The sequence below is a fragment of the Humulus lupulus genome, chromosome 4 (genome assembly GCF_963169125.1).
Source record: "Humulus lupulus chromosome 4, drHumLupu1.1, whole genome shotgun sequence".
Classification (NCBI taxonomy): Eukaryota; Viridiplantae; Streptophyta; class Magnoliopsida; order Rosales; family Cannabaceae; genus Humulus; species Humulus lupulus.
The window spans coordinates 96,868,101-96,891,562 of NC_084796.1; the positions used below are offsets into that span (position 1 = coordinate 96,868,101).

General features: G+C 40.1%; 2 protein-coding genes and 1 pseudogene across 2 annotated transcripts; 2 read left to right on the forward strand and 1 right to left on the reverse strand.

The window, feature by feature from the left end:
• Positions 1 to 7,776: 7,776 nt before the first annotated feature.
• LOC133832406 (glutathione S-transferase T3-like) lies at positions 7,777 to 8,596 on the reverse strand. Its single transcript, XM_062262754.1, has 2 exons — positions 8,378 to 8,596; positions 7,777 to 8,244 (listed from the first exon to the last, which is right to left on the reverse strand). The coding sequence occupies exons 1-2, from the start codon at positions 8,594 to 8,596 to the stop codon at positions 7,777 to 7,779; spliced, it is 687 nt and encodes a 228-aa protein (XP_062118738.1).
• Positions 8,597 to 9,510: 914 nt separating this feature from the next.
• LOC133832407 (uncharacterized) lies at positions 9,511 to 10,773 on the forward strand (annotated as a pseudogene).
• A 7,867-nt stretch (positions 10,774 to 18,640) lies between these two features.
• On the forward strand, positions 18,641 to 19,255 carry LOC133832408 (uncharacterized). Its single transcript, XM_062262755.1, has one exon. It carries the CDS (start codon positions 18,641 to 18,643, stop codon positions 19,253 to 19,255), a length of 615 nt encoding a protein of 204 aa, XP_062118739.1.
• Positions 19,256 to 23,462: the final 4,207 nt, after the last annotated feature.

A 23,462-nucleotide genomic window follows, 5' to 3' on the forward strand; every position in this document is an offset into this window, starting at 1 on the left:
AGGCCACCATATGGGTGAGGCGCCCTATTCCGCGAGGCCATCATATGGGCGAGGCGTCCTATTCCGCGAGGCCACCATATGGGCGAGGCGCCCTATTCCGCGAGGCCATCATATGGGCGAGGCGCCCTATTCTGCGAGGCCACCATATGGGCGAGGTGCCCTATTTCGCGAGGCCATCATATGACGAGGCCATCATATGGCGAGGTCATCATATGACGAGGCCACCATATGGGCGAGGCGCCCTATTCCGCGAGGCCCTTGGGCCACTCCCACCATGCCCATGCGCGGGGCCGAGGGAGGCTGCGAGGCCGTCAATGGCGCCCCATGCGCGAGGCCACGCAAGGTCCCACGCGCGCACGCCCCGGGAGGTCCACCAGCCCACCATCTTCTCAGGAGGCCGACACCCCATGACTTGATGCGTATGGGCCCAAGACCCCTACTCAACGCCACGGCCAGTATGGACACCAAAGATCCCCTTCTTCACACCTCGAAGTCCCTATGCTTAGGAGATCCAGTACGAGTCGAATGGGACATATTTGTACGACCAAGTACTAGGTACGGATACCAGTGCCAGTAAGGATCGTGGTCCGTACGTCTACGGCCATAGGTCAGAACCGACACCACTACCTCCTGTGCCACTACGCCTGCCACCATGCATCAGATACGGGTACAAATGAGTAGTGGAGACATCCTCCTGACACCTGCTCCTGTATAGGATGTACAACCACAACCTCTGAGGCCACTCCCCTAGTACAATACGTATGTACCACTTGGTCCCCTGGACCACTATGTACCTAAGGCCATTAGAGCCTACTATAAAAGGAACTCCAAGGCCACCTGAAAGGGGGTTGGAATTTTTACTGTAGCAGAGCCTTAAGTGTGAATGAAAGATTAATTTCTCCATTGTTGTGATATCCTAGTTCTTGAGTTATTGTTCAGGTTTTGATAACTTTCCCATTAGCGATCTTGATTCGATAATTTTTCCAACTTAACTTCGTTGACGAGTTCTTACCGTCAACAATTATTATTATTATTATTATTAGGTGAGTTTGAATATCACAAATATTCATCCATAATGAAGTAGATTCTAAGATAAACATTGTGTGTTGTGCTAATAAGGGAGGTTATGAACTTGCATGTATTAGTGAAGTAGGTTCTGTGAAATTTTTGTGTTCTGCGAATATATAAGGAAGAAAATTATAGTGTGTTTTTTGAATTGTGTTTTTTAACTATTTAAAAATGGCTAGGTCTTTAGTATAAGGGAGATGTTGCCCAATTTTTTTGTAGATTTATAGGATCGTGGGTCGGGATAGGATCTTTATAGGATCAGAGGTCGGGATAGTGTCTTTATAGGGTTGGGATAGGGTCAGGGTCAGGGTCAGGATAGGGTCGGGGGTCAGGTCGGGATAAGGTCTTTATAGGGTTGGGGGTCGGGATAGGGTCTTTATAGGGACGGGGGTTGGGATAGTATCCTTATAGGGTTGGGGGTCGAGGGTCGGGATAGTGTCCTCATAGAGTCAGGATAGGGTCGGGGTCGGGGTCGGGATAAGGTCTTTATAGGGTCGGGATAGGGTCGGGGGTTGGGATAAGGTCTTTATAGGGTCGGGGGTTGGGATAAGGTCTTTATAGGGTCGGGATAATGTCGAGGGTCGGGATAAGGTCTTTATAGGGTTGGGGGTCGGGATAGGGTCTTTATAGGGCCGAGGGTCGGGATATTGTCTTTATAGGGTTAGAATATGGTCTTTATAGGGTCGAGGGTCGGGATAGGGTGTTTATAGGGTCGGTGGTCGGGATAGAGTCGCTTAAAAAATTTAGAAGACAGAAGGCAACAAGCTGGACATCCACTCCCTATAGTGGTTGACCCTATCAAGTACAAAGTGGTGGGAATGGAACATGCTATTTTTGTCCGTCTTTTGGGCAACCAAGTCACATCAGCGATTCCAGGATATTACAAGGATTGGAATAGTGTCCCAAAACAGTATAAGGACAATGTCATTAGCAAAGTGAAGATACATTTTTTAGAATTTACTTTAATAATAATTGTGTTATAATTCCAACACGTTTAACATGTTTTCTCTTGATTGTAGCACATCTATCAAATAGATGGGCGACCAGATTATACCACCATCATTAACACTATTGATGTTGAGAGATACCGAGATAGGAAAACTAAGCGGCACGCCCACTTCAAAAAGTTCTACGAAGGACCAGATGATTGGGATGAGGTCCTAAAGAATCAACCCAAAGATGTCAACGTCGATGAGTGGAAACAAATTTGTGAGTTTTTCAGGAGTCCAGAGTTTATTTTGCGCTCCGTGAAGAACAATGTAACGCCCTGGATAACCAAGACCGTTACACTGTGTGTTTAAAATAGTGCAAGACTTGCTAATCAAGTCATTTAAATGAAATGTGAATTCAACATCATCAACGGATCAGGAATAAAAGATTTTGGTCACAAACAGGCTATTTTCATTAAAAATGACAGTTTAATACATGGAAACTCAAAACAGGGTTTAGACGACTTAGTTACAACAAATTCCAAGAGTTACAAATAATTCAAGCCACTCTAATGGCAAAATATACATTTTAGGTTTCGTCCCTGTACAATTCCTCGACCGTGGCGGTCGAGCAGCTGACAATGTACACCTCGCCCCCAGAGATCTCCAACTCATGGTTGATTCAGCCTACCCTTGCCTTTACCTGCACCACGTAGCACCCGTGAGCGGAGGCCCAGCAAGAAAGCATGATATCATAGCAAGATCAACATCATTAATCAAATATTCCACAATGCACAACCAGGAATTCAGCAATTCAAAACATTTATCCAATCGGTGATAACACTCAGCAAATTAACAGTCCAGACAGTCAACCAATCATATCCATAACACAACATTCACGTTCATAATCAACAGTTTATCACATCCATCAAATAGTATTCAGGGTCGGCGCCCTTAGGTTGCACCCTCTATTTAACACACTGTCTTCGGCTCACTTGGGCCGGCCCCAGTGTAATACTCACTGACTCCGCCCAGCTTAACCGAGCTCAGTGATAAATAAGCTGCCTCAGCTACCAGTGGCCGAGCCGCACCCTGTGCGCAAATATTGATTCCGACACCCTTAGGTCGGTTATCGCATGTCCCATGGCATAATAATACCATCTCATGACATGATATACAAATATAGGGAGCTCTTAGTCCCATCGTGTCCACATGGTTAATCACATTCACACAACAATGCATACAAACATAGGGAACACTTAGTCCTAACCTAGCCACATAATTAGGTGCAGCTCTCTTACCTTTAAATCTCGCTAGCTCGTTCAAATTGATCCTCAAGCACGATCCCGTCTGAACCTTAGCGCGTACCTAGTCACAGCCATAGATCAGAATCACTACCAAACTTCAAATCCAAAACCTAGCCTCGGGACCAATCCCGAGCCCCCCGGGAAGCGCTAATTCCACCAAACGGGGTGGTGGAACTAAACCCCAAGCCTCTAGGCAAAAACCCTAAGGAAAAACTCAAAAACCCCTTTCTGGAGACAGGGTAGCGCTACAGCGCTCTAAGGAGGGCGCTATAGCGCTACAAGCAGTGCCAACACGCCCAGGAAGCCCTAGCCTAGCGCTGTAGCGCCCAAAGGCTAGCGCTACAGCGCTAGTCACAGACCAGCAGCACTCTGTTTTTCCCTCTTCGACTTTCCTCGCACCAAAACCCCTTGGAACCCTTCCAACCCTCAATTACACACCAAATTGAGTCTACCATCACCTATATCTCACCCCATACAACTCAATAACACAAGACTTAACCACATGCATCATCAAACTAGAAAAACAAACATTGAACCCAAGAACTGAAAGATTCAACCAGAAACTCAGATACTTAGAACATCAAAGCCAGAACTTATTACCTTCTATGGAAGATTTCGACCTTAGGTTATCCCTAGCATCCAACCAGCCTCAAGCCCTTCAACTCCTCAGGTTCATATCCCTTTTTTCCATCCAAAACTCAAACTTAGAAACCATCTCATTAAAACCCAGAAAAACACATCAGGAAACCTTAAAACTTACCTTAATTGACTGGCTAAACCCTACTAGTTCTTCTAGCTTCACCAAGGTCCTTAGCCCTAAGCTCCATCCTGAGCTTACTCTGGAATTCCAGCTCCAAAACTCACAAAGAATGGTGAAGAGATGACCCAGCCAAATGGGAGAGAGAGAGATAACACTAAGTGTCCTGTTTTTCTTTCTTCCTTCTTCTTTTCTTTTCCTTAAGCTTCTGAATTTATCTACAACTTCCACTAAGATAATAAAGCAGAATATAGCCTATCCTTTAGTAAGCCAAATGACCACCTTGCCCTCCCAATAATAACTAAACCTTTAAATCATCCTAGGGGCATTTTGGTCATTACTCCCAATTCTCGCTAATTCCTTTAATGTCTTCAATATTTACCGCTTACTTTCCAATACCCAACTAATCACCAATTATATTTCTCAATATCAAATCGTCTCCAATATATTCTCCAAATTCCCAGATACATCCCCAGGCTCACCCCGAGCCGGGTATAAATCCCCGCTGTGACTTTCCCACTAAACCGCTTGTTAGGATCGCCCCGAGCCACAAGCTGCAAACATACCCACATAATAATGTGGTCTCAACATTAGCCTACCAATATACACACAAGTATGCAATTACACTCTCAATGAGCCAAATTACCAAAATACCCTCACAACAGAGTATATAACCCCATGCATGCCTTTATCATCACATAATAATATGACCCACATAATCATGCTTATAATCATATAATAGCACAATAAATCAATTATGGCCCTCCCGGCCTCCTAATCAAGGTCCTAAACCTTATTAGGAAATTTGGGTCGTTACAAACAAAATAAACCAAGACCAAATGAAGTACTCTACAACACAAGGCACAAAATCATTAGTGACCACTCGTCACGAAAAAGTAAGTGAAAATATTAACTTAATTAAGTTATATGAATTTATAAGTTCTCTAACATTGTCATTTTCTTTATTAGTTGAACCCTAACCTAATTGAAGAATGGAAGGAGTATCACTGGACAAAAATGAACAAGAATTTTGTCAACGAGGATGCTGAACGAGATTATGTATGTTTAACTTTATTATCAATTCAAATAATTATATTTTTCTTTTGTATTATAATTTTTTTTTATAAACAAGTTAAGTTGAAGTCAGCTCTTGAAGCTGAGACTCAGCAAACAGTTGAATCTGGTACCAATGACTCTTCCTCGGTCGATCAAATGAAGATACTAAGTCAGGTTCTTGGTGAAAGGCAGGGCCACCAGCGAGGAGTTGGTCACAAAGTAAAGGGAAAAATGTTAAACTGTCCCTCTCAAAATACTCAGTCTCAGGCACCACCTCAATAACTGACTAAGGAATACGTGAATTGGTTGACATTGTGAAGGTCATGAATGAACAACTTCAATACGTGTATCAGCAGCTTCCACCTGAAAAACGTCCGGCAACAAACATGGAGATGCAGAATACATATCACTAGTTTTTCGAGAAGTATGTAGGCTCGTCTTATGAAGCTCATACACAACACACGTCTCAAGCTTCAGCTTCTCAGCCTTCACCAGACCATCCCCACACTCTCGTACCAACTTTGCCATCTCAACCTTCGGCCTAACCATATATGTATCAATGGTCGATGCCTCTGTACCCTTAGGATTATCATCCCCATATGAGCGGACCTTCGTCCCAACCCCCGCCTCCTCATATGAGTGGGTCATTGTCTCAACCTCTACCCTATTCGTAACCATACATGTATGGACCTGGAGGATCATCATTACCCCCTTAGTATCCATGGGTGATGCCTTCACACACACCACAGGCCCCACAACCACTACAGGCACCAAAAGAATGGGACAATACGAAGGATGCCAAGGGTTGAGATGTTTTCTATATTATTGTAATAAACAATAACTTTTAATTAATATATTATTTTATGGATATTTAATTTGGATAATATTGTATTAGTTGTGTCATTTGAATAAATTATTAATTTTATGCATATTTAATTTTAGTATTATTATTTTTATGCATATTTAATTTTGATATTATAAGTTAAAAATATGTTATTTAAATATTTTTTATTTATTTTTAATTATATAAAAGTATGAGGGGCGATTTTTTTCCCCCCTAATAATATCAAAGTTATCGCTAATATTATATTATTAGGGGCAACTTTTTATTATCAGGGGAGAAATATGATCTGAGAATCACGATTATTAGGAGAGAAATTCAATTTATTAAAGAATAAACTGTCCCCTCTAATATTAATTATTAGGGGCGACAATTTTGTCGCTGCTAATAATCGATATTAGCGTCGAAATATTAGTGGCGACACGTCAGCAGTGACATGTCGCTGCTAATGACTATCAGCAACAACTTTGGGTATTATTAGTAGCAACATTCATCGCTTCTAAATATCCTTTTTGTTGTAGTAGATACTAAGTGTCCCTAGTATCGTTAACTTATTTATTTTAACATGTAAATTTATTTTCACTATGTTAGTCAGTTCAATGTTTTCAATTTATCCCATACACTGTTTTTCACTATTTATTTAGTAATTTTAATATAATAATATAAATAGGTGCTTCCTATAGCAGCTTTATAACATACATTCATAATTCATGTTAATATATATCCTATTATGCTTTTATATTTTACCATAGATATAGGTTTGACTTAGTTTATTACCTTTTTCATAAGTAATTGCTAACTTTCATTTCGGCTCTTTATTTTTGTTTATATTTATATATGTATCTTTTAATTTTGTTCTTGTCAAATTGATTTGTCGTTGTTACTCCGTTCCAAGTTCCCAAGAGTTAGGGCTTCTCCAATGTATCACTAAAATTGCATATATGTATTAGGAGGCCCTCCAATGAAGCGGCATATATATATTAAATTTGCTGATTTGGCTACAGTACACAGCATATATGCCATGTACTGTAGCAAACGGTATACTTTTTTTTTTTTTTTCCTTTCTTTCATTATTTTATTATATATATTTATATTATTATTTATATATATATTTATATTATTATATATATAATTTATAATTTAGTTTATTATGTAAAAATTAAATTGTATATACCACAAATTATTTTTTTTAATTATAATTTAAATAAAACATTATTAAATATTTGTATTTTTTTTTAATATTACACAATAGAAACATTACAAATTTAAAAACACATTAAAAAAAATTAAAATTGAACACATTAAATATCACATTATCATTATAATTAATAGTACACATTCTCAACATTCACAATCACATTACAATTTTTTTTTAATATTAATCATAGTAATGCATACGAAACATACTCAAAATTATACAATAAAACATTATAAACTTAAATCATAATCAATATTACACAATAAAAACGTTACAAACTTAAACATACATTGGAAAATTAAAATTAAACACACCAAAATCAAACGAAAAGCAATAACATAGAAATGAACCTTATGAGATACAAAGACAACAATTCAATAATGTGGAAAATTATTCCCTGTTCCGCCAAGATAGTCAAAATATGGACTATAATCTTGTGAGTTATTTTCAGATCTTTCACCTTGATCTTGAGATCGTTGCCCTTCATCTTGAGCACTTTGTCCTTGATATTGAGATGCTCGATATTGTGATCCCTGATATTGAGATCCTTCTCCTTGTTCTCCAACTTTGGATGTTCGTGCTCTTTCTCTGTAAATTCTTCTTTTTTCGCTTTGAATGTACTAGCGAAACTCTGGATCGGATATAGAATCCAAATCCGTGAATAAAATTTTATCTTCAGTCTTTCTTTTATAACGTTCATTTCTATCTGTGTTACTCTTTTCAATAACTTGAACGAGTTTTTTACTTTGTTCCATTAGTTTGTTAAATTGATCATCACCTAATTGTTTTGCCTTTCCTTTTTTCACACCAATAGGTCTTTCAGTTGAATTAGTAATGATTTCCTCATTATTTATATTAAGATCAAATGAACTCATACCGGTGGATGCTGACGTCGGAGAATCAAAATTGTGAGATAATGATTTTGACGAAGTAAAATTAGGACCATCTTGTTGGAATCTACTTGGTCCATTAATGTTGTCATCACTTGTAAATTTCTGAATGTGTTTGAGGATGGGCCACACATGATCAAATTTGAAGCCTCTGCTATATTTTTTTTCTTGGGCTAATAACATCTTCGCTTGATTTAACTATTAAAACATAAATAAAATAATAGTGTCAATAAAATTTTAAAAAAAATTAGTAACAATAAGTAAATTATAACAAACACTTACATGGATTTTTATTTTGGATTTGGTTGATGCATCCCCTTAATTTTGCAACTGCACCAATAATGGTAGTCATTCGAGTTTGCAAAGATCTTCTTGGTCGAGGTTGATTACTAAATTTCTCATTCTTGTGGTACTCTGATTCAACTCTTGCCCAAAAACTGTTACCTGATTGGTTTCTTCCTATGATTGGATCTTGAGAAATGTCAATATATACATGGCACAAGTGCATATCTTCTTCAAGTGAGTATGAAGCAATGCGACTGGAAGACATTTTGGAAGAAAATGTAGTTGTTTTGAAAATATGTTGAAGAGATGTGATCAGTTTGAATGAGTAGTGTGGAAGAGGTAATCCGTTTGAATGAGTAGTGTGGGATTATATAGGGATGAAAAAGCTACATAAGATTTGATTTCTTATCTTCTGATTTTGGATTCAGAAGATAAGATGTGATTTGACAACACAATGCAACAGTTGAGATTGTGGTCAAATTATTTCAGCGGCCAAGAATAATCCGTCAGATTTCTTATCTTCTGATTTTGGACTCAGAAGATAAGATGTGATTTGACAACACAATGCAGTGGTTGAGATTATGGTCAAATTATTTCAGCAGCCAAGATTAATCCGTGAGATTTCTTATCTTCTGATTTTGGACTCAGAAGATAAGATGTGATTTGACAACACAATGCAGCGGTTGAGATTGTGGTCAAATTATTTCAGCAGCCAAGATTAATCCGTGAGATTTCTTATCTTCTGATTTTGGATTCAGAAGATAAGATGTGATTTGACAACACAATGCAGCGGTTGAGATTGTGGTCAAATTATTTCAGCGGCCAAGATTAATCCGTGAGATTTCTTATCTTCTGATTTTGGACTCAGAAGATAAGATGTGATTTGACAACACAATGCAGCGGTTGAGATTGTGGTCAAATTATTTCAGCGGCCAAGATTAATCCGTGAGATTTCTTATCTTCTGATTTTGGACTCAGAAGATAAGATGTGATTTGACAACACAATGCAGCGGTTGAGATTGTGGTCAAATTATTTCAGCGGCCAAGATTAATCCGTGAGATTTCTTATCTTCTGATTTTGGATTCAGAAGATAAGGAGATTTACACTATAAAACATGAATATCACACATGATATAGGGTACACCGAAAAATATATATATAGTTTAACTTTGATAAAATATGAATTCTTATCCTGGTAGTTCATCTTATTTATCATCATCTTCTTCAGATGATGACTATTATGATGATATAGAAATGCAAGTAGTAGGTCAAATTACTGCTAACAATAATTTTTGCGTTGCTCAACACCAAAAAAACAAAGGCTCATGTCGAGGATCGATTCCTGGTCATATAGTTATCAACCGTGACTGGGAAAGTGCTGATCGCAATCTCTTCAACGACTATTTTGTAGAGAATCCTCGATTTACCGATTTGATGTTTCACCGAAGATTTCGAATGGGTCGTCCTTTATTCCTTCATATTTTGGATGCTATACAAAGACATGACAATTACTTCATCCAGCGAAGGGATGGAATGGGTAAACTCGGGTTATCAGGTTTGCAAAAAGTAACAGCTGTATTTTGAATGTTGGCGTATGGTGTACCAGCAGATGCTACCGATGAATACATCAAAATAGGAGAATCTACAACTATAGAAAGCTTGAAGCGATTTTGTCGTGCTGTTGTCGAGGTGTTTGGAGCCCGCTATCTCCGATCACCTAACGCTAATGATGTTGCAAGACTACTCCACATTGGTGAACGTCGAGGTTATCCAAGAATGTTGGGAAGTTTAGATTGTATGCATTGGAAATGGAAAAATTGCCCAAGTGCTTGGGGAGGACAATATGCCGGTCGTAGTGGGTCCCCAACTATTATTCTTGAAGCTGTAGCTGACTATGATCTCTGGATATGGCATGAATATTTTGGTTTACCGGGATCTAATAATGACATTAATGTGCTGGAGGCATCCCATGTTTTTGCTAATCTTGCTGAAGGTATTGCTCCACCTGCTAATTATGTTATTAAAGGAAAAGAGTATAATATGGGTTATTATTTAGCTGATGGTATATATCCAAAATGGTCTACTCTTGTTCAAAGTATTCATGATCCACGTCATCCAAAAAAGAAATTATTTGCAATGAAACAAGAAGCATGTAGAAAAGATGTGGAACGTGCATTTGGAGTACTGCAATCTAGATTTGCAATTATTGCTGGACCGGCACGTCTTTGGAATAAAAAAGTATTACATGATATAATGACTTCATGTATTATTATGCATAATATGATAATTGAAGATGAACGTGATATTAATGCATCAATTGAAGAGCGAGTCGAAGTGCCAAGTCCAGAAGTTCAGATGGTAGAAGATGATAATGCTCGGTTTCAAGAATTTCTTACTAGACATAGAAAAATCAAGGATAAGGAAGCTCACATTGAGCTTTGAAATACATTAATTGAGCACTCGTGGGACGAATATGGTAACTCACAAAATTAAAATATATATTTTCAAGTGTGTCTTTTAGGTTTAATTTAATCTAATGTATTGTAATATATTTTTTTTCTATGAATGTAATATTTTTTCTTTAGTGATGCAATCTTTATGTTACTACATGCAATATGATTTTTTAATTTATCGAGTTTTAATTATTTATATAGTATTATTATCATGTAATTAATGAGTCGTTTTATTTAAAATATTAATTAGATATAATAATTGTGATGATTTTGATAAATTAATATAATAATAAAAATAATATTCAATTTATTTAAAAAAATAATATAATAATAAAGAATATTTTTTTTTTGTGTAGTTTTTAGTGTTGTGATTTGAGTGAAAATAGTTTTTGACACCAAATTTGATGTTGGTGTGACACCAAATAAGGTGTCAAGGTTGGAGATGCTCTTAGTATAGTTTTATTTATTCAATTATTTTTTTCTACTATTTTATCTTTCTAATTTAGTTATTTTACTGGGTAACCAGGAACAGTTTTGTTTATTCTTTGTGTTTTTCTGTAACACTTAAATTCTGTACATCATATTTTTTTTCCATTTATTTTGTTTCTTAATTATAGCACCTGTTCCTCGTTGTCATTTTTTTTTTACACTAAGATGGTGATGTCTACAGTTTTGCAGTTATTTATTATTGGGATATTTGCGGCAAAAGTACCAATTCTTTTTAAGAATTTGTGATTAAGTACCCAATATTTTTTGGTGGAAAAAGTACTCAATGTCAAGTTCCGTTGGACTCCGTCGGTAGCTATCCTAACAACTTTGTTAAAATATTTGATTGAGTGTACACTTGGCATCTCCTAATTAGTCAAATTCATAATCTTTTTAAAATTTAATTCAGAATACAAAAAAATGTTTTTAAAAAACATTTTAAATATTAAAGTAATATAAAATATAAAAACAAAAATCTAGAATTTTTGAAAACTTCCTTCATTATTAAATCTTCGAAACAAAATATTTAATTTTGTCAAAAAAACAAAAGATTAATCTTATAAGTTAAAAAATAAATCAAAATTTAGAATATAACTTAAAACTCTAACCTAGAACATTCAAAACTTCTATCAAACCCAGAACATTCATCAAACCCAGAAATTGCAGCATATATACACAAACATTACAAACATTTCAAACATACATACAACAATAGTTATACTAAACCCAGAAATTACAACAGTCTCCACCACCATACCTCCGTCAAAACCGTCCAATCTACGCATTGAATCCACCCACGAGCCCGAATCTGCCACCCTGTGCTCAACCTTTTTACCTCCCGTCATTGGACTTAGATGTGGTAGAATCGAGATGGGAAAGGGGCAGCGATGGATCTCTGCCTGGGTTTGTTACCTTCAAAGGGGATGGGCTGCGATGGATCTCCTCCTGGACGTCGATCTGCCTGGGTTGAGCTCCACTTGGGTTTGTCGTTGTCGAAGGGGATGGGCTGTCATCGTCATTTGGGTCTATCGATGAGAAGAAGGATAGAAGATATCGAGGAGAGAGAGAACCCGAAAAGGGTGAGGGAATTTTTGATATTTTTTTTTATAAAGATTTCAAGTTTTTCTTTTAATTTTTAAAAACTTAAAACATTCATATTTAAAAATTCATTTAAAAAAATATTTTGTTATTTTTAAAATTTTATATGTATTTTAATCAATTCCAGATTTTATTTTTTATATTTTATATTATTTTAATATTTAATAAGGTTTTTACAAATATTTTTTCTATTTTAAATTTAATTTAAATTATTTTTTTAAAAATATTATGAATTGCACCAATTAAGATATTCCACGTGTACACTCGGTTAGATTTTAACATATTTGTTGGGGTGGGTACCGATGGAAACTAACGGAACTATACATTGGATACTTTTCCCATAAAAAAGAAGATTGTATACTAAATCAAAAGTTTTTAAAAAGAATGGGTACTTTTTCCACCAGTATCCTTTTATTATCTAACTATGCTATGTCTAGGGTTTTTTCATTGCTACACCTTTTTAATTTCAACTCTTACTATACAGGTATCTTGGCATTTTGAGGAGACTGGTGTTTATTCAGTTAGGAGCGGATATCACTTAGTTGCCTCTACTTTTACTAAGCATTCCACATCATCCACTCTTCCTTTATCTAAATGGTGGACTCGCGCTCATTGTGGGCTTTAGCACTACCAAGGAAAGTTAAGATTTTTTCCTGGCGTGTTTGTCATGAAATAATTCCGACTACTTCAGCTCTTCTATCACATCACGTTCTTGTTTTAGGATCTTGTTTCTATTGTGGTTAGTTTTTTTGATGATGTTTTGCATGCTCTTTTCCTTTTCCCATTGTCTATTTAAGTTTGGAAGTTATCAAGTTTTTGGAGCCTAGTGAAGTCTAGTCTCTCATGGAACATTGTTGACATCCTCCAGTATCTCCTATCTATTTTGACACCCCATTAGTTTAGTTTATTTCACATTACTGTTTAGAGTATATGGGGAGAGAAGAATAAAGCCAAACATGGTTATTCTTTCAAAGATGATTCTGGTTTCTTACAATGAGCTTCTCAATACTATGAAGGTTGGTTGCAAGCCCAACCCTCTCACTATCAGTTGGTTTTGGGTCCTCTTTCTGTAAAGGGCAACTCCCCCTCCTGGTTCACTTAAATTAAATGTGGATGCTACTATTAGTTGTGAAATTGGTATTATTGGTATTGGTGCTCTTGTTAGAGACTCTGATGGTTTTCCTTTAGGTTTCTTGGCAGAGCCTTTGCTTGGTTTGCTTTCAGCAAAAGAGGCGGAGGCTCTTGTTCTTACTTATGTTTTGAAGTTGTGTTTGTTGAGAATGATGCAGAGGTTGTCGTTAACTTTGTTTCTACCTCTTGTTATTTTGTTTCTCAACGGGGTTGTATTCTTAGGACTATTAGATTGTTTTTATGTGCCATTTTAGGTGTGTTTAGTACATGTTTTGTGCAATGGTGACACCGCAACACATGGCTCAGCTAGATATACACTATAGATAGAAAGCCAGGTTACTTGGTTGGAAGAAGTTCCACCTTGTATTATGACCAATGTACTCCGTGACTCTATTTAGTGAAATTTTGTAATTTTTTGTCAAAAATAAGAAGAAATAACATATTCGTAAATTTTGTAGCTATGAAAATGACTGTACATGTAATACCCAATTTAATTTTTTCTTAATTTATTTAACTAATTATTTTAATTAAATTTATGTAATTAATTTATTTGGTTAATTAAAATAATGTTAGATATATTATTTTATTTAAAACTAATATGAGTGGATCACTTAGATAGTGTCTTTGGAGATTTTAGACTAAAAATAAATATAAGTGTGAATGTGGGAATTTTCCCTCGGGAAGTCCCTTCAAGAGGACCCCTAATTAAGAAGGACGTTTGAAGACCATGAAATGCATGCTAGCGAAATGGTGCCTCTAGACATGCCTTGCCATGCGCGGCATATCCCTCTACGTGAAGCCACCCTTGTTGGCACAGACGTGAAGTGCCAGAGGTGTTGAGTAGCTACTAGGTGGCATGGGCACAAAGTAGCCTCGAGGTGATCCTTGCACAAGGCCTAAAGAGGCCTAACTTTCTTGGGTGTCGTCATCGATTCGCTAGGCACGAAACCTAAAGGATCAAGGGCCTCACATAGCGAGGCTTAACCCATCTAGGCATGTCGCACACCTATACGCTGAGCCACCTTCCACACGCATGAAGGGATGAGGGCCTTGTTATGCAAGGCCAACCTCGTCTCAAGGCACTCCACTAAAGCTGAGTGCACAAAGGCCTTGCATAGCGAGGCCCAATTTGCCTAAGGGAGAGGCTTGAATCACCTAGGCGCCAAGAGATCCAACATAACTACGAATGTCGAGGAAGCCTTCCCCAAGACGCGCACCCGAAGAAAAGGGCCTCGCTATGCGAGGCCCTGCCTTCTTGAAATGCTGAGGATGCCTTATCTCACCGACCCGAGAATCTACGAAAGACCCTGCGTCTCGCCAGCTCGAAGCCTTACTTCCCTTCCTGAAGTAGGTACCACCAGCGAAGCACACCCTCGTCGTGGCTTTCATTACATGTAATGTCTTAAACCTCATGAGTATGCGTACGAGGAACACTAATAAAGACCCAATTATCATTTGATGTCAAGTTATAATTGGTGAAGATGACTAAGTATGTCATTCATAATAACTCACAAGCTTTCCTACACTTAGCAAATGTAAGGAAGCTTAGAGAAAAGGTGTATCATTGAAATGTGAGAACGACCATCAAGTACGAGACACGCGTGCGAGTACGGGATGTACGATCATGAAGATGGAAAATGTGTGATTCTGACATCCGTATCCTACAAGTAGTGGTGGTACGAATTAGTATGAGAAATGGCGGCATGATCTGCATACCCCTGACCATGTACCAGAGTCGACACCACAACTCCCTGCACCACTACCTTGACAATTTACCTACATAAGTTCTTGTCGCTTGGGACCACCCTGTATCAGGGGCCGTTATAGCCCAACGATAAATAGGCTTCCACCCGTTAGACTAAGGGGAGGGTAAATTCATTGTATACAGAGGTAGTTAAGCAATATATGTGTTTTCCTCCATCGTTACTATACTAAACTCTTCTTTTTGAAGCTTTTCATAAATTCTATTTACTTAGTTTTAGTAATACCCTTTGAGTTTTGCGACCTTCTATCGTTGACGAGTTCTCACCTTCAACAGTTTGGCCCTGTCTGTGGGAAGGATAAGTATCAAGTCATTGTTCTTCCATCAATTATGATAATAAGAAATGCCAAGGCATTCAAGATGCCTGCGGGAATCACAAGATGTGGAGATCCACCTGGACGGAGACCAATTGAGGGCCTCCATAAGAAACCCTCCACCAACTGAGAATGGAGGTGCACAAGAGGAACATCTAGCCCCTGAAGCGGAAAAGGAGGCATCATTCCTGGCTGTTCGACCTAATGAAGACCCTCTAGAACTTTCAGCCACCCTTGTGGGTGGCCTGGGTACACACCCTCCTCCTCGACCATCGACCACTCCATGCTCTAGTCATTAGGATCCAAGTCCCTCTATGCACAAGCCCGGAAAGTGTCCTCGGGTACACTCCATGAGCGCTAGCTCTAGAACTTGCTTTTACAAGGATGAGATCTAAGAGTTGCACAAAAAGAATCAAAGGCCGGAGACCATGTTAGAGAACATAAAGGAGGTGTTGAACGACCTACTACAAGGGAAGTCAAGCATGCCCCTTCCAAAGCATAGAGAGGAAAAGCATCAGAGAGGAGAAACCACCATCCCTGTGGACGACGAAAAAACCTGGCTTTCCATAAGCCACACTCCCTGGATAAAGCACCACGATAGCCCTAGGCCAGTGAAGTACATCTAAGAGCAAAGGTGGAATGACAACATTGGTCATAGAAACGAAGTCGAGGTCACCTCTAAGGAGACACCCCCTGACCTAAGAGAAAAACTCAATAAAAGGTCAGGTGTAAGGACAACACCCCCTATGGCCCCTTTGAAGGACAAGGGAAAGGGAAGGCCAATCCTTTGGATTTGAGGGACTCCTTGAATAGAAGGAGACAGGAGCTAGACACTAAGATGAGGAGTCTTCGAAGAAAAATAGTTACTGAGTCTAGGGGCATATTATTGATGACAAGTTAGACTACGAGTCACCTTTCACAAGGGAGATTCAGGTCGAACGACTCCCGGCCAACTTCAAAGAGGCTCACATGACCCCTTATGAGGTCAGTACAGACCCTAAGTACTGTCTTGATGCCTTCAATGACTTGATAAATTTGAGGGGAATCAATAGCAGAGCAAGGTGCCATTGCTTTGCCATCATGCTAAAGGGAGTTGCATACAAATGGTTTAAGAGGCTAAGGCCAGGAACCATCATGTCATGGCAACAATTCTCTGACGAACTCCTCCAGGACCACCATGCAATACGCGATTACACCATGCCAGGTGTCATGGGCCGGATATTTGGGTACTCCAACTAGACGGAACGTGCGGCACTTGTAGACGCTTCAAGCTAGCAAGTCAGCCTACAACACACACCTGTAGGCAAACAAACTCAGTGGTTAGCCACATACACATCGCGGACATGCAACGGGCAATAATGAAGTATGAGCAAGCACAAAGTAAGTCATTTATGAGAATGTCCACACAACACAAAGCACACAACAAGGCCAGTGGCATGCAGTGGCCCAACGTAGATAATAAACAAGTTACACATAAGCAACAAGGGAGCACACAGGGGCAAGTATGGATAAATATTGTTTTATTAATATATAGTCTTGATAGGGCAAGGGAGTACACAGCTTTGGCCCCTATCTGCTGATGGCCATGGTGCTTCCCTAAGTCACCAGGTCACCTCCCCCTAAGGAGCCTTCTAGGGATACAAGGTCTTCCTAGTAGCATATATGATTTTTTTCAGGGAGACATATGCATAATTACAAAACTGCCACTACCCTATCCCATGAGGTTGCTTGGTGCAAGACTTGACTAATGATCAAGCACCAAGGCATGCTCACTTACAAAATGGCCCCATGTGGGTGTGCCAAAGGGGCAGCACGCCACACCAGGCACCAGCCTTGCTAATGTAAAGTAGGGTGAAGATGAAAGCTTAAAAAGCTATATTCATAGATTTAACATGGAAGCGGCTAAAGTAGGAAGCCTGACTCGAGGAGAATTAAAAATGGCAATCACGGCCGTAGTACGCCTAGAAGCAAGCTATGGGAAAATATGCTCAAAAGAGAGGTCACTGATTTAGATGACTTCTATGAAAGAGCACAAAAGTACATCCGCGTTGAGTATGGCCACGAGAACCTAAAGGTAGGAAAAATTGAACCCCTGTCCAAGCCCTCGGCCCATGAAGGTTCAAATGGTACAAAGAAGAAGAGAGTGAGTAAACAAAAATGTGGAAGTGAACCCAAGAAAATGCCATACACCTTCTATATAGACTCGACGGATACTAGGGAACACATTTTCCTCACGAATGAAAATCAAGTTCCCTTTAAGAGACCCCCACTAATGAAAAAATACCAATCCAAAAGGGACCCCAGTAAGTATTGCCAATACAATAAAGATATTGGCCATACAACAACGAAATGTGCCAATTTAAAAGTTGAAATTGAGGAACTCATACGCAGGGGGCACCTGGGCAGGTATGTCAGAAGGGAGAACTAAAGGCCAAAGGATTGGCTGACCTCACAAAGAGCTCGAGAAAGAGCCCCAGAAGTACAAGGAAAAGTAAGGATGATCTTCAGAGGTCCAAGATTTGGAGGAGAGTCAAGGAAGGGGCGAGATAGGTACGCCAGTGAAGATAGACTAAGTCCATCCCCGTGCATCATGAGCCTAGAGCAGCGACCCCCAAAAGTTTGTAAGGGGGAGAATGATTCAATAACCTTCATTGAGGAGGATGCACAAGGGGTGCATTTCCCCCACAACGGCCCCCTAGTGTTGATTGTCCAACTGGCCAATATGAGGGTACATCGAGTCCTCGTGGACAATAGAAGCTCCGTAGATAGCTTACATTGCCCCACCTTGGAGAAGATGGGCCTTGGCATCAGGCACTTGAAACCTTGTCATGCCTCCTTATACAGATTCACCGGGGACTCGATACAACCCTTGGGGCCTATCGAGTTAGCCCTCACCATGTAAGAGCAACCCTGATAAACCACTATTATGGCAAAAAAATTTGTAGTAGATTGCGCTTTAGCTGTCAATGTAGTATTAAGGAGACTTTCCCTAAGAGAATTGAAAGCAATAACCTCGATATATCACTTAGCCTGTTAAATTCCCGACCCCTGGGGGAATATTGAGCATGAAAAAGGAGCAGAAGGAAACAAGGGAGTGTTACAACATGTCCCTCAGCACAGCTGCAAATCCACAAGAGCCTATGGCGATGGTGGTACATGGAGGCACAACCCCACAAAAGCTAGACCCTCGAGTCGCAGAGCAGCCCAGGGCTGAACCGGTGGAGTCGTTGGAAGAGATTGCTGTAATGGAGGAACCATTGAGAAAATTAAAGGTAGGAAAAAACTTTCAAGGTGACATAAAGGAGAAGTTAATAAAGTTTCTAAAGGACAACCTTGATGTATTCGCGTGGAGTCACAAAGACATGGTTGGGATAGACCCTTCCATCATGTGCCATCACCTAAATATCGACCCCGAGGCAAGACCAGTGAGGCAGAAGAGGCGAGCACTTAATCTAGAGAGATATGCAGCCCTGAAGGAGGAAGTTGACAAATTGAAAGTGAATGGAATCATCTGCGAAGCATTCTACCCGGTATGGGTATCGAACCCTGTACTAGTCCCAAAGCCAAATAGAAAGTGGAGGACTTGTGTGGACTTCACTATCCTTAATATTGCATGTCCCAAGGATAGCTTCCCACTTCCATGGATAGATCAATTGGTGGATGAAATAGTCGGGTATTAATTACTTAGCTTCATGGATGCTTATTCTAGTTACAACTAGATACCTATGAACCCAGCTGATGAGGAGCATACTTCATTCATAACAGATAAATAACTCTATTGCTATAAAGTGATGCCCTTTGGGCTTAAGAGTGCAGGCGCCACCAACCAAAGGTAGGTGAATAAGATGTTTGATAATCAGATAGGAAGGAATATGGATGTATATGTAGATGACATGTTGGTGAAAACCAAGAAGGCTGAAGAACTCGCCTGGGACCTTAGTGAGATGTTTGACATGCTTCAAAGGTATAGGATGAAGTTAAACCCACTCAAGTGCACCTTCGAGGTCTCGTCAGGAATTTTTTTAGGTTTCATGGTTAAATCGAGAGGCATTGAGGAAAACCCTGACAAAATTAAAGCCTTAGTAGAGATGAATCCACCCATGAACAAGAAGGAGGTTCAATGTCTAACGAAAAGGGTAGCAACACTCAACAAGTTCATTTCGAGGTCCACAGACAAGTGCCTCCCCTTCTTCAATATCCTAAAAGGGAGCAAAAAGTTCTCTTGGGACAAAAACTGCGAGGAGGCCTTTGCTAAGTTGAAAGAGCACCTCGGGAAACCACCCCTGTTGGCTAAAACTGAAAAAGGTGAGAGGCTATACCTATACTTAGTTGTGTCCGAGCATGCCATAAGTTCCACCTTAGTAAAAGGAAATATATATATAAGCCTCGGAGAGTGGCCTATGTGTTACCACTCTGACCTTTCCACTTAGCAATCTTCTCGGTCGCATACTCTCCAAAGGGGGACAGGTTGATATCAGGATTAGTCCTCCACACGACATGCAATGTGCGCTTAACTATGCCATTCTTAACATTTATCAACTTAGCCTCAAGAGAGTTAATCTTCTCATTCAAGGTATGAATATTGGCTTTGAGCCTGATGTTGGACTGAGAGGTCGACGTGGCCTTGGACAGTGGAGCATCCCTCTAGCGAACCACCACACCAAGCTGGCCCTCCAAGTCACTGGCTTGTGTAGTCAACTCATCTTTTTCTGCCTTGGACAAGGAGAGGTCCTTCATCGCCCCTCAAGCTCGAACTGTAACCGTTGCGTGGATGAGGAGCTCGAATTGAAAAAATTGTGACCTAAGATGGAAGCCTAAGTAAAAACAAGGAAACGAAACAAAACATCAATGATCGGGCGATATCAAAACTGAAAAACATACATTAAGTGTTTTGACAAGCACCTGCCTAGAGGCTCACATATAAGCCTCACCCAACTCGGCATCTGGAATGTCATACATAGACTCCCATTGGCCTTCAGAAATATTCCTCATGTAATAGCTCATGGCCTCTCTATACTGGGTCACCAAAGGATGCCCCCGGGAAGTGGAAGCATGGGCTCGGTGGGGGGAGACATGTATACTTGTTGACGCATGCCTAGATAAGGAAGGGGACCAGGAAGGTCCTGATCTATCCATGGAGGCACGAGGAGCGGAGGGGCATGGAGTAACCTCTTAGGAAGCGAGACACCTGAGGATGCCTGTCCCAAATGCGCCCCTAAGGGTGGAAGAGCATCATCAAAGGAAGGCAGGATGAAATTCCTCTTCAGAATAGGAGGAGCAGGAGGAGGGGTGGTAAAGGCAAACTCGCTACCTACTACCGACGACGGGATCCGAGAAGTGACGTCGTCGGTGCATCCATCGTCGGCAACCTCCCTGGCCACATCAGCCAAGGATCTTAAACAGGAATAGTTCTTAGACACCACCTCAACCTTGTCTTCGGTGTCCATCAGGTCATCCTTGGAGTAGTGATAGTCTTCATCATCGTTATCATCGTCTATGTTCTTCGGGATGGTATACTTGGATGAGACAGAGCATAAGGAAATGGCTTGGTCTAGAGACAACAACTTGGACGAATAAAGATTGCCCTCAGTGAAAAGGTTGCAGGCCTGTTTGCATGAAACTAACACAACCAAGACCTTCGCCACACGTTCACGGGCTTCTGGACTCAAAGTGGGGCCGAAAACCCCTTCAAGACCTATGGATAAGTAAAAGAAATAAGTATAGTAAGGCAAACCTGAGGAGAGGGATAAAGACAAGTGAAAAATAACATAATAAAAAATTAATATATTTATATATGCAAGTAGAAAAGGCTTACTTGATGTGTTGAAATGTGTATGTTGGATAGATACGCTGTTGGTGAAGAAAAAATCGCCCTTCCACGAATCCCTATTGGAAATGGAGCCCTCCACGAGGGGATACCCTGTGAGAGCCACAACTTTCTGGAGCTGATAGAAGACAGGGGCTATTGGGTTCACCCTCAGAGTGAACAGATGATGGCCCTCATTAATGGACGACCCCCAAAGGGAACTTGCCTGTATAATACATACAAACAACTTAGCACAACCCAAGAGTTGGGTGGCAACTAAAGAGGTGCTAGCTCGAAATAGATAAGTATCTTAACAAAGAAGGGGTGAAGTGGCAAGACCCCTCCGGACTTGATCACTAAGTCGCTGAAAGCTACAAGCCCCTTTGGTGGCTCAGATGCACGGTCGTTATGAGATGGAATGATGAAGCTGATGTCCGGTGACAGTCGATGGGCCTTCAACATGTTAGAAAGCTTAATCAGGGTAAGAGTAGACTCGATGTCCACATTCTTGGAATTTTCAAGGATCTCCCTAGACATGTTTGATACCTGGACATAAACGACAGGCGGTTTGTGAGCGACTAACTTCATCAACCTCCTAGAAGGCCCTCTACATGTTCTACGTCTACCCGCATACTGCTTGACCCTGTGACGTTTGGTCGTGGACAAAAGAAGAAACAAGGGAAAGAACATGGAGAGAAACTCAGGTTCAAGTGGATCACAATCAACATCCCCATGGGCAGGACCCCCGGGGCCTAGGCCTCCATCGCCATAGGAATATGGAGGTTCAGGTGGCAGATTTTCCTCTAGGAAAGCGATTTCATCTATGCAATCTTGAAGGGTTGATTTAGTTGGGTGACATATGTTTCGTGCCATGGGGAGAAGCCTTAACCCCTACCACTGGTGACAGATTCAAGTTCACTCTCTAGGCCCCATGCCTTCTGCGTGAGGTAGGATAACCTCTGTAGGTAGAGCATTTGCACAGCAATATTTGTAGAGGGTTTACAAATGTTGGCCTCAGAGTCAGAAGATGAAAACTCAATAGGCTCAATGTCAGGTGGGACTTTAAAAGACCGTCTAAAAGCCATGGGCTAGCTAAGACTAAACGACATGTGTTTGAAGACAACCCTATATCTACAACATGAGTATAAATGGTGTAAGATAATGACCCATGTATACGCGCCTAACAAGCATGGGAACAAGGAACTCTTATGGAAAAGGTACATACTAACCTATGACCCATACTCTCATATAAAGATAATAGAAATGTGCATATACCACTGGCAAAAGGAAGCATATCGGGATGCGTACGAATGATACCTTGGGTATGCGAGGGAAGAACCTAGAGTGCATGGAAACAGGCCCCTGGATATGTGCAAGATGAATCCTCGAGTGTGCAAGGGCAGACCTTTAGATGCGGGAAAATTAATCCTCGAGTGTGCAAGGATGGACCTTTTAAAGTGCAAAGACGAGCTTCTAAGTGAAAACACCTTACGCTCCCTACAATGCAGGCATGGGCTAAGGAAAAATGAGTAAAAAAAAGAGGAAATTGAAAAGGGGTGAAAATTACCTCAAGAGTGCTTCTATGGAGGAAAGAACCTTGGAGCCCTTAGAAATATCTTCAAAGAGATACCACTAGGCTATGTAAGTTTTGGTGTGATAAAATGAATCCAAGCCTTGAGGTATTTATAAGTAGAGCCAAGACTTCTTAGCCTTGAGATCAAATCTAGGATGAATGGAGGAAATCAAAAAGCCTTGGCATCTTTGGGATCCTCCTAAAAATGATTGGACCCAACTCAATTAAAAGAATGCACTTGGATCACAATCCTAGCTATTTGGTTTCTGTGTTTCTTTACACACTACAAAGTAACACACTGTCCAAATGTATTTTGTGTTTCTCCATACACTACAAGGTAACACAACCCCCTTAAGTCTTCCATGTTTCTTTACATGAAAAAAGCCAAAGAAGAAATTGTCGTAGATGTCATAAGAAGAACATATTAAAGAGTCTACAAGAACACTAGAAAGTGTACTCATAAACACGGGGGCAAGTGTGAATGTGGGAATTTTTCCATTGGGGAGTG

What these genes read in the sequence shown, in the direction of transcription:
- LOC133832406 (XM_062262754.1), bottom strand. Translation starts at nt 8,596, where the DNA reads ATGTCTTCCAGTCGCATTGCTTCATACTCACTTGAAGAAGATATGCAC. An exon ending in TGACTACCATTATTGGTGCA is followed by an intron (nt 8,245 to 8,377) that starts GTTGCAAAATTA and finishes ATGTTTTAATAG; the next exon opens with TTAAATCAAGCGAAGATGTT.
- LOC133832408 (XM_062262755.1), top strand. Translation starts at nt 18,641, where the DNA reads ATGAAAAAGGAGCAGAAGGAAACAAGGGAGTGTTACAACATGTCCCTC.